Here is a 14,083-nt window from a genome sequence, read left to right as displayed (position 1 = left end):
TAAAAGGTTTTAGATTTGCATTTAAATCCATTTTTATCAATAGGAGGATCAAAATACAACTAACAGCTGACTACATCGATGTTCAACTCACTGAAGGGAAGACCTGTCATGTACCATCCCATTAGAAGTGGCAAGATGGGTGGTTTGGAAAACATGTCAAAACTGATTTGGGTTGAAATGGTTAATGGTTCAATTCCTGTGCATTTATTAACATGGTAGTATGATCACAATAATAAACAAAAATGTCTGAATGAACACAGTTGTGAAGGTGTGAGTTACAACTTACAAATAGACTTTGGGTGACATTTAGTATGCATTTTTTTCATTTTGTACCTTCAGTTTATTTTTATATTAGGCTATACATAAACTTAGTTTGATTCAGAGAGTGTTTGATTTAAACATGGTTGCACATGTTGGTGATTTCGATAACTTGAAGATACTTCAATCTGAGTACCAGAATCGACCTAATAGCAGCTTAGCTAGAGTTTAGAGGAACCATTGGTTATGAGCTCCAGGTATGCCATCCTGATAGGTAATCATTATTATTTCACTATTTACATTTACAACCATGATCACTTACAACAGACAAATTTGCAGTTTAGGCTTACTGCTGATATAGCACAATATGTTCATGGACTAAAAAGAACTTATTGTAAACTAAAGGAAGGGAAAGGAATTTTGTTGCTTTCACCTTGGGAGGAAATCTTCACGTCTGCCAAAAGGGATTTACCAATTTTAGAAGTTACCCACATCTTATCAGTCAGTATCAAACAAAAAGGTATGTTTGTATTTAATACTTTGACAGATAAGTATTGTTGTCAGCTGGAAGGTACTTATAGTTCAAAAATTATAAAAAAAAAATGAATATAAATGTATCATTTAACACGCTGAGAAGAAATAAGAAAACAAAGTCTCATTTAAGTCGTCCCCTAACTTATAGAATTTTATTTCCAATTAGATGAATTAACCATAGCTTAGCAATTATTTATTTATTATGTTTATTACAAGTTAGCCAATCCAAGTCAAAAAGTTCGAGTGGCTGGAAACATGTCAAAGAAGTTTCCATCGAGTTGGCGCCAGTGGTTCTCAAATCCAACATCTGTTGAATTTTCAAGCAACATTCGTACGGGTTTAGGTTAATAGCAGCTATTTCAGTCCATTTTGTTTTTGTGTTTGGGTCTAAATGACCACTTTATTATAACTGTAGTTTCCTTCAGTTCCACTTTGATGTGTTTAGATCTAAATGACCTATTGTACTATAAATGTGTACATGGGTTTTGATATCAGTTTCTATATTCCGTGTTTGAGTCTAAATAACCCATTGTAGTATAACTTTGTACATAGGTCTAATAATAAGATACATTCTTTATTTGACACCTGATATGTGTTTGGGTGTTGGTTAATAGAAGCTATATCAGTCCATTCGTTTTTGTGTTTGGGTCTAAATGACCACTGTACTATAGCATGTAGATCGGAAGATCCATTTTGACATCTTTTAGTACGTTCCACCAGGTAGGGTTTTTTTCTCTTACCTTTCTTTATTGGGCTTCAGTGGGTAATGGGTCAAAACATGTCATTTTTTAGTACTACTGGGTCGGGCTGGTGGCTCTAATACACTTCATGTTTGCAATAGTGGTTATTGATAATTAGTTAGTCAAATAAGGGAATCATGTTGACTTTTTGACTAACTTGATCTGGGAAAATAAAACGTTCATAAGACTGTGGGTCAATATTTCCACCCCTGTAAAGCATAAATGTATTACATAAATGACATTTTTACCTAAAATATTCTTCATAGTATAAGACTAGCCATTTACACCTCTAATTTTGTTAGGACACAACGAAACATTTTAAATTGTATAGATTTGATTGTAAAGTGGAGAGGGATTTGGTTATAAATACCCATACCCTCCCACCCTCATTATTAGGATTGATGACTCTAATATATGATTATTTAAGGAAGTTGGTATATTACATGATAGTAAATAACTTCAATTGTTAAAGAATGACATGTAATAGACCGGCTATGTAAGGGTTATCACTTAGCATTGCTTTTGTAGCATACATTTGTATGAACTTCTGCAGGACCCATAATTTATGCTTTTCATTTAGGAAGACTTCTTAACAGATGATCTAATTGATCAAGGATCAGATAATTGTGTTTTCCGGATGTGTATGTTGATGCATTTAGATTATAGTGAATAGTGATTGAAAATACTTAACAAACAATAATTGTTTGATAAACTCGATTAATTTGTCGATTACATTAATGTGTTCTTATATAATATATTATATTTCTAATTTTTATTGACGATTACAACTCAAGGTTTGGGTCAACTTTATTACCGTGTAACTTTTATGGGTCTGTTTTACTTCTTGCAGTCCAAGTATGTATTTTATGGTTTGACTTAGGTTTTTGTTTTATCTGTTGGTATTTGAACCATTTGTTGTTGAAATTTTCTTTTTTTCATCTTTTTTAGAGTTTTTATGATTCCTTAATTGTCATTGATTTTCGTTTGAAATGTTTTGTTAAGAGTGTCTTACTGTATTTTTTTTTTTTTTAAAGTAGTTACTTAGTTTATTGCTTAGTATGTTGTAGCAAATATCGACGTTAATTACGTTCATGATGTTCATGTTGTGGCTGTTGACGAGCCTGATCAAGGTACATTACTTAGTTATTTACTTTTGTGTGCTTTCTTGCATTGTCTTGCAATTGTGAGGTTGACTTATTATATAATGAGTTATAGTTTCTTATTGGTTGGCTACGCTCAGCCCCGAAAAAGAAGGTTAGTTGTCACTGTTTCTTTTCTTATTCGGATGCGTACGTGTTTAAACCATTCATATATGTCTCTATTCGTAAAATTGTTAGGTCTCAATTGATATGATTAGGACATATAATTATTAGTGTTAATTAATTTATGTTTTGTCTTCATTTGGAACGTTCATGACATTCTAAATTTCATTATAGATCTGAAGGGTTGAATGGATTTAATCAGTTTATAAAAATGTTTAAACGGATATATATCACAAGTGTTTATTAAACATAAGATTAATCCTTTACTGTTTATTTTATATTTTGTTTAGTTGCGTTATTTAACAGTTGTAGTTGTTTCAGCTACTTTTATGTGTTTTTGTAACATTTTTTTTCTTAAAGTTTTTTATTTTTTCATATTTAGTTTTGTACCTTTTTGGTTGCCTTTCGTGATTGTTTGACTTTTATGTTCTTTAAGGCGTTACAGCTAATTATTTTGACCTTGGCAACTGTACTTATGTGTGTAATCACTGAATGCCATGTTTTGGTGAATTGAAGTATAGAGATGGACCAGATGGATTATATTCGTAATTAACAGCAGAATATTCAGTAACAGTACCTGTCGGGACTGTATGACGTTGTCCGAAAAGGTGACCATGTTGGTTCTGAAGTTGGGAGTTGGGTTATTTTACATGCTTCATTCACCCATGGTCCCCGCTACATGTATAGTCACTATCTCGATGCTCTAGCGATATGCAGAGTTCATGGAAAACCGCAGTTTTTCATAAACTTTACATGTAATGCTAAGTGGCCGAAATTGCGAAGGTTCATTGGTGTTTTTGAATATTTAATTCCCTGTGATAGAGCAGATGTGGTGGCTCTCTAGTTTTTCACATGAAGGTCAAAAGTTTGTTAACATTGAGCAACATCCTTTTAGTTATGTTAAAGGAGGTCAGCATGTACTAAGTTTTTTGGTTGTTGTGGTAGTTCATTGTTATTGTAGAAATTTGCTAAACATTCTTGATCTATTACTAAGGAGCGACGGCCTTTCGGTTATGCTAAACATACATTTATTGTAAGTCATGTAACACTACTACTCTAATTGAATCGAACACTATGTAGGATATAATGATTCATATAAGTCAATGGTGATTCATCCCTTATTAAACCCCGCGAATCTTTTGTACCTGTAGATATGCGTTTTTTGGTTCGATTTTGCTCAATAACTATATAGAAATGTTATCTGAATGTCGAGGTTACTACAACACATGCAAATTAAAAAAAATTATTTGCATTTACTCACGTAAAACCAATACCTGCTTAATCCACTAAAGTAGCCCCGCGAATTCGCGGACACTAAGCTAGTAAATATAATATATCAAAATGTAAAGAATAGAAAGATAAGAAGTATGAAGAAAAACTGAGAAGTCACTCAAAGATCAGCTGAGCTGGTATGAAAATGTCTCTCCATGCTTATGAAGCCATGCGAAGCAACATGCTACTTAGTCATAAAGACAAGAAAACTACATATTCAAATTAAAAATATTATGCAAATATTAAATCTAGGTTATCAATCATTTGCCTTTCCATGTTAAAGTATTTCAATTTCAATCATGTTCGAAGGAGAAAGTTCTCGTAGAATTTCAAGCATCAAAGCGAAATTTAGAAGTCTGAAATCTCTAACCAACAGGCCCTTAGCCTAGCGGTATGCAAAGTTGAAAAGGACGCGAGACGGGGTCGAGACAGTTGAGACCTTAAAACGTCAAAATGGGGTAGACGAGACGTGGGTCGAGACGGACATTGACTGATATGTATATATATATATATATATATATATATATGTATATGTATACATATATATAGTGGTAGGATCAACGGAGATATAACCAATCGGGGGGAAGCGGGGGAAGCAAATTTTTTTTTTTTCGTTTTTTGAAAAAACTTTGTTCACAAACATTATAGATTGGATGAAAATATGAACATTTAATAAAGACACTTTGTGATAAATGTTTTTATTTTGGTGAGAAAACGCTTGAAGAATCAATATATAACAATTATCGTGTTTTTCGAGCGTATTTTGAGGTTTTAGATATTAGGGTTTAGATATTATGGTTTAGAAATTTAGGGTTTAGGGTTTAGATTTAGGATTTAGATTGAGTTTTTAACACGAACGGTTTAGAGTTTAGGGGTTAGGCTTAAATTTTGACAAAAAGTACTTGACAAAACATGAAGAAGAAAAAAACGTTAACATTCTTCACGGTCAATTTTTATCCTGAATGTTATTTTTGTCGATCGTTTTTCCGCCTAAATAAGAACATTCATCACGAAATGTCTTTTTTAAATGTTCATATTTTCGTGTGATCTTGATGCCTGAAAATAAAAATTCCAAAAAAACGGGAAAAAAAAAATTGCTTCCCCCCGCTTCCCCCGATTGGTTACTTCCCAATTGATCCTGCCCCTATATATATATATATATATATATATATATATATATATATATATATATATATATATATATATATATATATATATATATATATAAACCTTCATTGACTAGTTTATACCTACATTTACCATCATCGTTGACAAAATACAAAAAGGTAACACTGAATTATGTCAATTTTGATCGATTTGACCAACTTTTGAACGATTTTAACCGAATTTTTGACTTTTGACCGGCGTTGACCCGACATTTCCTGCATTTGACCCGACTTTTGACCGTTCACCAACTTATCAGAAGACCCGACGAGGTCAAGACGAGCTAGTCACCAAACCGCGGCAATGGGCGTCGTAACGGACACAACGGACGTCGTTTACAACACTCGAACGCAACGGACGCCGTTTACAACACTAGTGGTATTGAGGTAACCCTCAAATAAAGAGGTTGTTGATTCAAGTGCGGTGATGGACATTTATGTATATTCATGATAAAATTCATTTATTTATATTCCTGAAACAATTTGTACAGGGTATGTTCGTTTGTATTAAAAAAAAACTAACGCATGGTGTAGGGTTTTTTTTTTTTTTTTTTTTTTTTTTTTTTTGCTAAAATAACGATAATATTAACAAAGTCTTTTCATCAATAAATGAAAAAGACCAACAGAGATACAAAATGAAAGGCTCAGAAGCAGTAAACGAACCTTAACCACTAAACAATGATCAAAATCTAATTAAAATTGAGCCTTGAACAACCGGATCACAAAAACGAGCTCGAAACACAACCAAATACAACATGTAAATTAAAATCCCAAATATAACCAACCAACGATACATAACTCTAAAACATCAAACAACAAATGGATCTCTACCTACTCGACAACTGTTTTACCTTTCCGCGTCTTTATAAATCACAGCGTCAACCTTTAAACGAATAAATTTCTTCTTTGACTGATTTTTAATAGCATAGGATGAAACCTTTGTCGAAGCGCTACCAATCCTAATACCCAGCACGGAAGGAGAGAGTCAACCTTCCTCCGCAATGCCCTCGAAAAAACCAATGTTTCGATCCATTTCAACACCACAAGCATAATCACTGGTCCCCTCAACTGCAGAACCCGAATTCAAACTCGTAGTACCAACTCCATTCTTGTCCGGTCCAAGGTCATTCTTCGCCTTCACCTTCTGCCTCGATATCCTAACACGTGGTTTTTTTGAAGGGCAAGAAGTACCCTCGATCACATTGTTTATTACCATCGGCGAGGAAACTGCTGGAACAGAATGTGATTCCAAACATTCTTCTGCAAATACATCTACATCATTTAGAACAGGAACATCAGAACAAATAGGATTTGATTTAGTCAAGGTATCGACATTGATACTACCGATTTGAAAAACCAGGACCAGCATCAAAATGCACCCCTTGACACAAGGCTTCTTCGTCACCTTCATCTTCAAAAACCGTTTCATCGTTGTCATCAACGAGATCTGCACCTTCACTGGAAGCACCTTCAACAACCAAAGAACCTTGAACTTTATCGAGTTGATGTGCATAGCCATTATGATTCGGTTAGCAATTGATAACAAATCGGGAGGAAAATCTTCTAAAAACATATTATTGAAATCAACCGAAGCATTCAATTCATTAACCCACAAATGAGAAACTGAATAAACCTCGTCGTCAAGATCGATTACAATAGACTCATGAATGTGCTTTACTCTGGAAGTCTTGATAAAAGCAAAACAAGAGCCAACATTGCCGAGACTTGAAGAGGATTTTGCTAGTGTCAAAGCCTCACCAATTAGCAATTTTCAGAGTATTTGCAGGCATGGGTTTCAGGAATACCTACGATTTCCACCCAAACGAATCGAAAGAAAGAACGAGCCATCTCTTTGAAAGGAGAAACAAGAATGAATTCTTCATCTTCAACCAATTATATCATGTTAAAGCGAAGGCAGCGCTCTGGGTCCCTACCGACGCTGGGATGAAAAAGCATGAGGAGCGAATAGGATTAGATACCCTGGTAGTCCATGATGTAAATAATGAGTGTTCGCCCTTGGTCTACGCGAATCAGGGGCCCAGCTAATGCGTGAAACACTCCGCCTAGGGAGTACGGTCGCAAGATCGAGACTTAAAGCAATTGACGGGGGCCTGCACAAGCAGTGGAGCATGTCGTTTAATTCGATACAACGCGCAAAACCTTACCAGCCCTTGACATATGAACCTATCTTTATTAGTTCAAAGACCGGGCTTAGGAGTTAGTCTCAGTGGTCAATTAACCTTTTAATAAAAAGAAGGTAAGCTTCATAGCTCCAATCTAGTAAAAGGGCTTTGATGGATGCCCTTTGTATAGATTGGGTTGCTACACTTTTTGCTTAATAAAATAAGCTTGAAGCTTAGGATCCGACATGGGAGTGGAATCGACCACCAAAACACAGATTTAAACAATCCTCTATAGACTAATTTGGGGAAAGCTTACATCTCAGTTTAGAAACCAGAACGATGATTGCCGAAAGTAAACCGGTTGGCCCGGCATATCGGCCATCCCACAAAAATGGGTCGGCCAAACACCGGTGAACCATTTAGAAACGACACAACCAAAGAAGCAGAAGACCGATCGGAGAACAAAACAAAGGAGTATCTCCTTACCGGTCAAAACTTAATTTCGGTAATGGTACCAATCTTACCAAATACAGATTCGACCATGTGACTGGAACAGGTCTTCTCCAACCTCCCGATGCAAATGGTGACACCTTCGTTAGAAGATTCATCGGTAGAAACAAACATCCTGTACCCTGTTACCGGAGATCGGGACACCCAAATCCTCGCCCGTGCTAGATGTGGGTTGAAGGGGCTCATCAACAGCTCTTAGAAGATCATAAACGAAACGGACGAAGTACCTGGGTTTCGAAACCAAAAACCGAGTTTCCAACAACATCGCCGACAGGAGCATAAATAGGAGTTTGAAAGGGTTTTGAAGGAGGGAGTGGTGGAAGATTAAGTTGGGAAATGGAAGACATTAAAAAGTAAAGTTGGTGGTTGAAGTTGCAATAGATTGAGTAGTAAAAATTGGTTGGTGGAGGAATTAAATGGAGTTAGGAGGTGGTTCACGGTGTTAACTTTGGGTGGAGAATAGGAATTTGAAAATTTCTGGTACAGGAGAGAGGTGGCACATTCATGGTGTAGATGAGTGCCCAAAAACCGACATTATAAAAAAGATCACGAGGAGTAACGACTATCAAAATAGGTAGTAATCTGAATAATGCTAGCTTCAACAAGATCACGAGTTCGTTAAAGTGAACCATTGAAATATGTTGATAAGTTAATATAACCTTCAACCATCCTAGTACTTTTGCTATACCTACACGAGTTATCCTTGCGATATTCACATATGTTGTCTATCCGTCCTGTTTTCAGTTACTTTTCTTTGTGAAATCATCATAAAATGACCAAACTAGGTTCTTCCCGACTCTAATTTATCAAACTCCAATTTCCTCATCACTGAACATAGCGTATTCTAACAATAAATGTAAATAAAACCTAAAAGATATTGCAAATGGGACCAATATATCCCGCCATTTTTCTTCTCTCCGATCCAAGATTGCTGGAAACTATATGATTTTTATAACTTCCTAGATCAATGGAGTAAATATGGTTTGATGTACTTATCAATACAAAATTCATAAGCATGTCTCTGTTGTTGATTTTGTGACAGAAAGCAGTACATTTAAGATTAGACATCTTATTGCAAAATAATGGTGGCCAAAATAACATCACTTTCATTTCTAAATTTGTGCCATCGATTAGTGAACTGATGGTCTGGTACTAGTGTATACGTGTGCTAGTTGAAAGATAAGTATTGTAAGGCCATGTTTGAATACAACTTATTGGGCTGAATCTGAATATGGTTCATCCAATAAGTCAATTAGGATCATTTGATTTTTTCATACTCGGTATTAAACAGGATAACTTAATATGAGATTAATAATATAAGTGGGTACATATGTGATTTTATAAGTTAGGGTGAACATATATATGATATTATCATCAACGGGTATATATGTGATTTTGAATGTAAATAGGTGGAAATATGATAAAATCCCTTATAACAATATGGATAGTGGATACCAAGTTTTATGCAACTCGAAAAAGAAGAAAAAAAAAATGATACTATTCTCACCGAGATTAACATATACTCCTTTTCAGATTATATAGCATTTTCCCATACAAAAATTTGAAGAACAAAATATTAGGTTTGAACTCTGACTTTATAAGCAACAACATTAAGGCCCCAGAACATTTTGAATTTTAATAACATTATGGCCTTTGGAAAATATTCAAACATGTCTGCCAAGAGCTTAAAGACCTTGATGCGTATTTTATTCGCAAGCTAACAAACGTCATAATCCGAAAATGAAATGGGTTGAACATCACCCCAACCTTGAGAAGAAAAAGAAAAATGAAAAATCGCTTCTTGAGGACAAGATATAGAATTTAAGAAGCCTACACGTTAAGAGCATAGAACAACAACACACCTTGATTAGGCATCAAAGTTAATGGGGTCTCGCAAGAACCTCTCCATTTGCTTGGCCCTAGTCTTGATAGACATGTCAAACACCTTTTGTCCAAACTCCACCACAATCCCACCAAGAATACTTGGATCAATCTGAAGTTGAAATATTGTAAGATATAAAAGTACTTTATTTAATTTCAAAACTTAAGTTTCTGGTATTCCCAAATTCAAAATTGAAAAGATATTTCTAAAATTGAACATGTAGCTTTGTAACCAATGTGATTCTGGTGGTACCAAGTTGATCTCTAATTTCCTTTGCAAAACTATCGATTTGTCCTTCACCAGAATCAAAGTTAAAATAATAGTTGTTTTACCTCCGACATTATATGTTTAGAAGGTTTATATATAAGCTTTTCAATTATGAAGTCTCATTTCACACTTAAAAGCCAAAGTATCAAACTGTGGACATATTTAGTGGATAAAGTGCATAAGTAATATGAGAAAGATGCTACCTTCTGTTCAAGCTTGATCTTCTTTCCTTTAAGAATCTCCTGTAAAGTCTCTTTTAGTTCTTTCTCCTCTTCAGCAGGAAGTGGCTGATGAGAATCAAAGAAAAAAAAAATACTCAAAAATGTTTCTTGAATCTTCTTGTCAAACGATGTACAAATAAATAAATTGAACAATTAAATTCAGAGCATTTTAAAACCGTTTGAGCTCAAAGAACTTTGAGACTTATTAAGTAGGTTAATATATTTCGGGATATACTCATATACTGATATTCAAACTAGTAAATGGTAAGCAACTTACAATGACAGTAGTGACAACAGCTTTGACCTCTCCCCTGTGGGCCATGGTGAGGTCTGAAAATCTCTTTGCAATAGTGTCAACATGTCGGAGCCTCCCGTTATCAGCCAAAACAACTTATGCAAATCAAAACAAAAACTAGTCAAACACTTATATTCAAGGACTACCATTTCTTCTCAAATCTATCGAAATTTTCAACTAAACACAACCTTGTCTCGGCTAATTTGGCTAACAAAGAGCTAAGACCCACAAAACGTTGAACAAAGAAGGTGATGACACTAAGAAAGACTGCCTACAGAAATTGCATTCATCTTATTCTTCTCAACTTTTGCCATCAAATTCCTAATAATCTTATCAATCTTCTATATTGTCACAGATTCACATAAATAAATGCATTTTCACTAGATCTTATGTATGACTTCTACAAAGTTCTATTAAATAGTGTAACAAACAAGCATGCTCCATTTCCCCAAATAATCAGTTATCAAATAGAAACATTGAACATGGGTTCAGTTCACTCCTTGCATAACATTGAACATGAATATCTATTTAAAATACAATATGACAATCATGACTAAAATGAAAAGCTCCAGAAAACAAAAAGAAAACGATTAAAAATTGCAAGTCAACCAGTCAAAAAAGATATGTGCAAGGTTGTTAAAGTCGCGAGTCGGGGACGAGTCGGTCGGGACCTTGGAGGGATGATTCGGTTGAGTTCGTGGACGAGTAGGGCGATACGCAACGTTAACTTTTAGTAATAAATAAATTAAACATATATATTACACACAAATATAACAAACACAAAGCATGCATATTTCAAAACCTAATTTCAAAAATTATCAAAATTGTGACTAACTTTGATTTGACCGACTTTGGCCTAACTTTGACATGTTGACCGATTTTTTAGGCGTTTTTGGGCTAAGAGGCGGGTTAGACCCCAACCCGAGGCGTCGCCGAGTCGGCTGACTTTTACAACAATGAATATCTTGCAACTCGGCAAAATGGGCACTTCAGCCGGGTTGGGTAACGGATCAGGACGAGGTTGAGCAAGAAGGGGTAACATTCAATACTGATCTAGTAAGGTCGAATTAGATTGAGTTACCCATCTAATTTTATAATTTTCATAAGAAATATGTCCTTTTTCCTTTAGTCCTTTTTAGTCCCACTGGTGGCCAATCTAGTAGAGCTTTAAAACCATACATACTTCTATACAACTAGTCGATTACCAAAAAGAATGTATATTAGAACGATAATATGGTTTTAGACTAAATTGATTTAGGATTTATAAGCAGTTGAAGACAACTAGGGTCACTATCAACCCATCTGACCCATTAGAGGAACAATACAACCCAGATCAACTCATTTCAACATAAATGGGTCGACATTACCAACCATGAGCCACTTGAACATTAGTCATACAAAATAAACTTACTAGCTTGCTAAAGTCATTGTGATTTCAGTTATGATTCGTATAAAAAACATCATACCTAAAAAGTTCTTTGTAACTTCTGAAAATTTGGCTTGTTCACAAATCTCAGTAACAGCCTTGACTCTAGTATCTGCAGGCACTGCCAAATCCTTCATGAACTGAGAAAATGTAGGGGATTTCTGAGTGGCTGCAACAAGGTCAAGAAGCTCTGATTCAACCTTCTCCAGTGTTTTTGCTTTTGCTGCTGCAATGAATAATGCAGAGGCATAGTTTCCAGAGCCCCCGAACATAGCCACAGGAACCTATATTTGAAATAACAAAGAACATTTATAAATAATAAGTATTGTCCCCTTTCGCATCTGCTAATATAGACTGTAGTAAAGCTTTATATAACTTTTTAAACTTTCTATTACCTTGATCTTTGGTTCCTTTGGAGCAGATGCAGATGCAGATGCAGAGGCAAAGTTCCTTGATTTCTGCAAAAAAAAAATGATCTCTTAATAAGTGAATGTCCTACATATTTTATGATAATCTCATCTTTTGTTTATGAATGAATTTTTTGGACTTCTTGGTTTATAAATGAGAGAGATAATCCGAGACGCGGAGTGGCATGAGGCCAAGACATTATGAGCTAAGGCGAGCACCTAACGTGTTAGGATAGGGTTCGTAATATTAAATAGGGCGTTGGCTTAGAAAAGATGGGCTGAATATTGAATAATAGGCTTACAGAATATAAGGTAAACTATCAGAGCTTTGTACAAAGGGCCATACGGCCGTATGGTTACTCGACTCGTAGTATCAAATTGTACTGTTGTTAGTGTTACATTTTTATATAGTCACATATCGTAAATTCTAAAACGCCCTTAATTAGTTAATTAAGGTAAAACTACTAATAATTTGAAAGAAAAATCTTCTCTGCTTTTATTGATAAACCACGTTTGCTGATTAATGTAACAAGCAAAGTGCTAAAGAATAAAAATCACGCATTTCTGAATAATTATGAGTAGCGCATATGCTGCACATGATTAAGCATTAATACTAGCTGCACACACTCAGCCATATGCTGGACTTCATGGCCCACTTTCAACTGGTATCATGCTCCAAACTTGCAACAATATGAGCCATGTATAAACAACATTTTTAGGGATCATCTCTAAACAATAGATGAGAAACACAACGTTTAATTCAGCATTTGTAGAGTCAAGAACATGTAGAGTGCTGATTTTGATAGATATATTTTATATATATTTGTTCGAGAGCTATTCCAATATGTAAAATGTTACTATATCATATCACATCTATTGTCTTCTAAACCAATACCTAGCTACAACATAAAACAATAGTGCAAATCTACTAATTACACCTTGTTAAGCTACATAATTCTCAAGTGGATAATATGTACTCATGACATATATTGATCAACTTATACTATCACATCCAAATCAAAGCACATTAAATGTTAATATTCGATAAATATAATATATACATATTCCAGTATAAATTTCTAATAAGATAAGAATCAAATAAAAATTCAATTGGATTCACATGAATCAAATTAAATCTAAATAGAAATATATGAATAACAGAAAACAAATTCTGAGTCAAATTAAGATGATTGATACGAACCTGAGGATCGGTGACATTAGGGCAAATCAATGCTCGTTCAACAGTTGATCTCTGAGTAGAAAGAGAATCGGACATGAAAGACTTGGAAACCCTAGAAACGCTTGATCTAAATCGTCCGGCCATCGACATTTGGATCAAACCCTAAAAATGAATTCACGGATGAAAAAGTAAAACAAATCGGAAATGGAGGCTAGAAAGGGTGAACTGTGAAGTTTGGGGGAAATGGATTCCATAGCGTTGTTTACCTGTTAAACTAATCTAAGGGATTTTGCATTTTAGTCCTTGATAAAATTACTTAGTTACATTTTAGAAAAATGTCAAGGTTTTCATGTCGAATAAAGTTATTCGTAACTATACTATATCCATAAAAGACAACTAATTTTACTTAGGTGTTAGTTTTTTTTTTTTTATTGAAGACCTTATAATGTCTTATGTCTGCAGACGGGCACACATTGTCATTTAAGACGATTTCTTTTTTCGAAGACATAAGACAAGATAAGATCTTCATATGTCTTCCAATTT

At 34.6% G+C, this 14,083-nt stretch overlaps 1 protein-coding gene across 2 annotated transcripts; it reads right to left on the bottom strand.

Moving 5' to 3' along the window:
* Window positions 1-9,488: 9,488 nt before the first annotated feature.
* On the bottom strand, window positions 9,489-13,773 carry LOC139843804 (ATP synthase subunit O, mitochondrial-like). 2 transcript variants are annotated; one of them, XM_071833959.1, is made up of 7 exons: window positions 13,562-13,773; window positions 12,349-12,411; window positions 11,994-12,237; window positions 10,510-10,622; window positions 10,215-10,298; window positions 9,725-9,855; window positions 9,489-9,629 (listed from the first exon to the last, which is right to left on the bottom strand). In XM_071833959.1, the coding sequence occupies exons 1-6, from the start codon at window positions 13,688-13,690 to the stop codon at window positions 9,730-9,732; spliced, it is 759 nt and encodes a 252-aa protein (XP_071690060.1). In that variant the 5' UTR covers window positions 13,691-13,773; the 3' UTR covers window positions 9,489-9,629; window positions 9,725-9,729. The 2 variants fall into 2 exon arrangements, with proteins under 2 accessions (XP_071690060.1, XP_071690059.1); XM_071833958.1 differs by having other exon boundaries at window positions 9,489-9,855.
* Window positions 13,774-14,083: the final 310 nt, after the last annotated feature.

This window comes from Rutidosis leptorrhynchoides, chromosome 4 (assembly GCF_046630445.1).
Source record: "Rutidosis leptorrhynchoides isolate AG116_Rl617_1_P2 chromosome 4, CSIRO_AGI_Rlap_v1, whole genome shotgun sequence".
Lineage (NCBI taxonomy): Eukaryota > Viridiplantae > Streptophyta > Magnoliopsida > Asterales > Asteraceae > Rutidosis > Rutidosis leptorrhynchoides.
This window is presented reverse-complemented; position numbering and strand designations above follow the sequence as displayed.

Bases quoted from the DNA above. Each gene is read 5' to 3' on its own strand.
- LOC139843804 (XM_071833958.1), bottom strand. From the start codon at position 13,690: ATGTCGATGGCCGGACGATTTAGATCAAGCGTTTCTAGGGTTTCCAAG. The intron at 12,238-12,348 runs GTAATAGAAAGT...TTTCAAATATAG, and splicing joins CAAAGGAACCAAAGATCAAG to GTTCCTGTGGCTATGTTCGG. The intron at 9,856-10,214 runs GTAGCATCTTTC...TTTCAACTTCAG, and splicing joins AGATCAAGCTTGAACAGAAG to ATTGATCCAAGTATTCTTGG.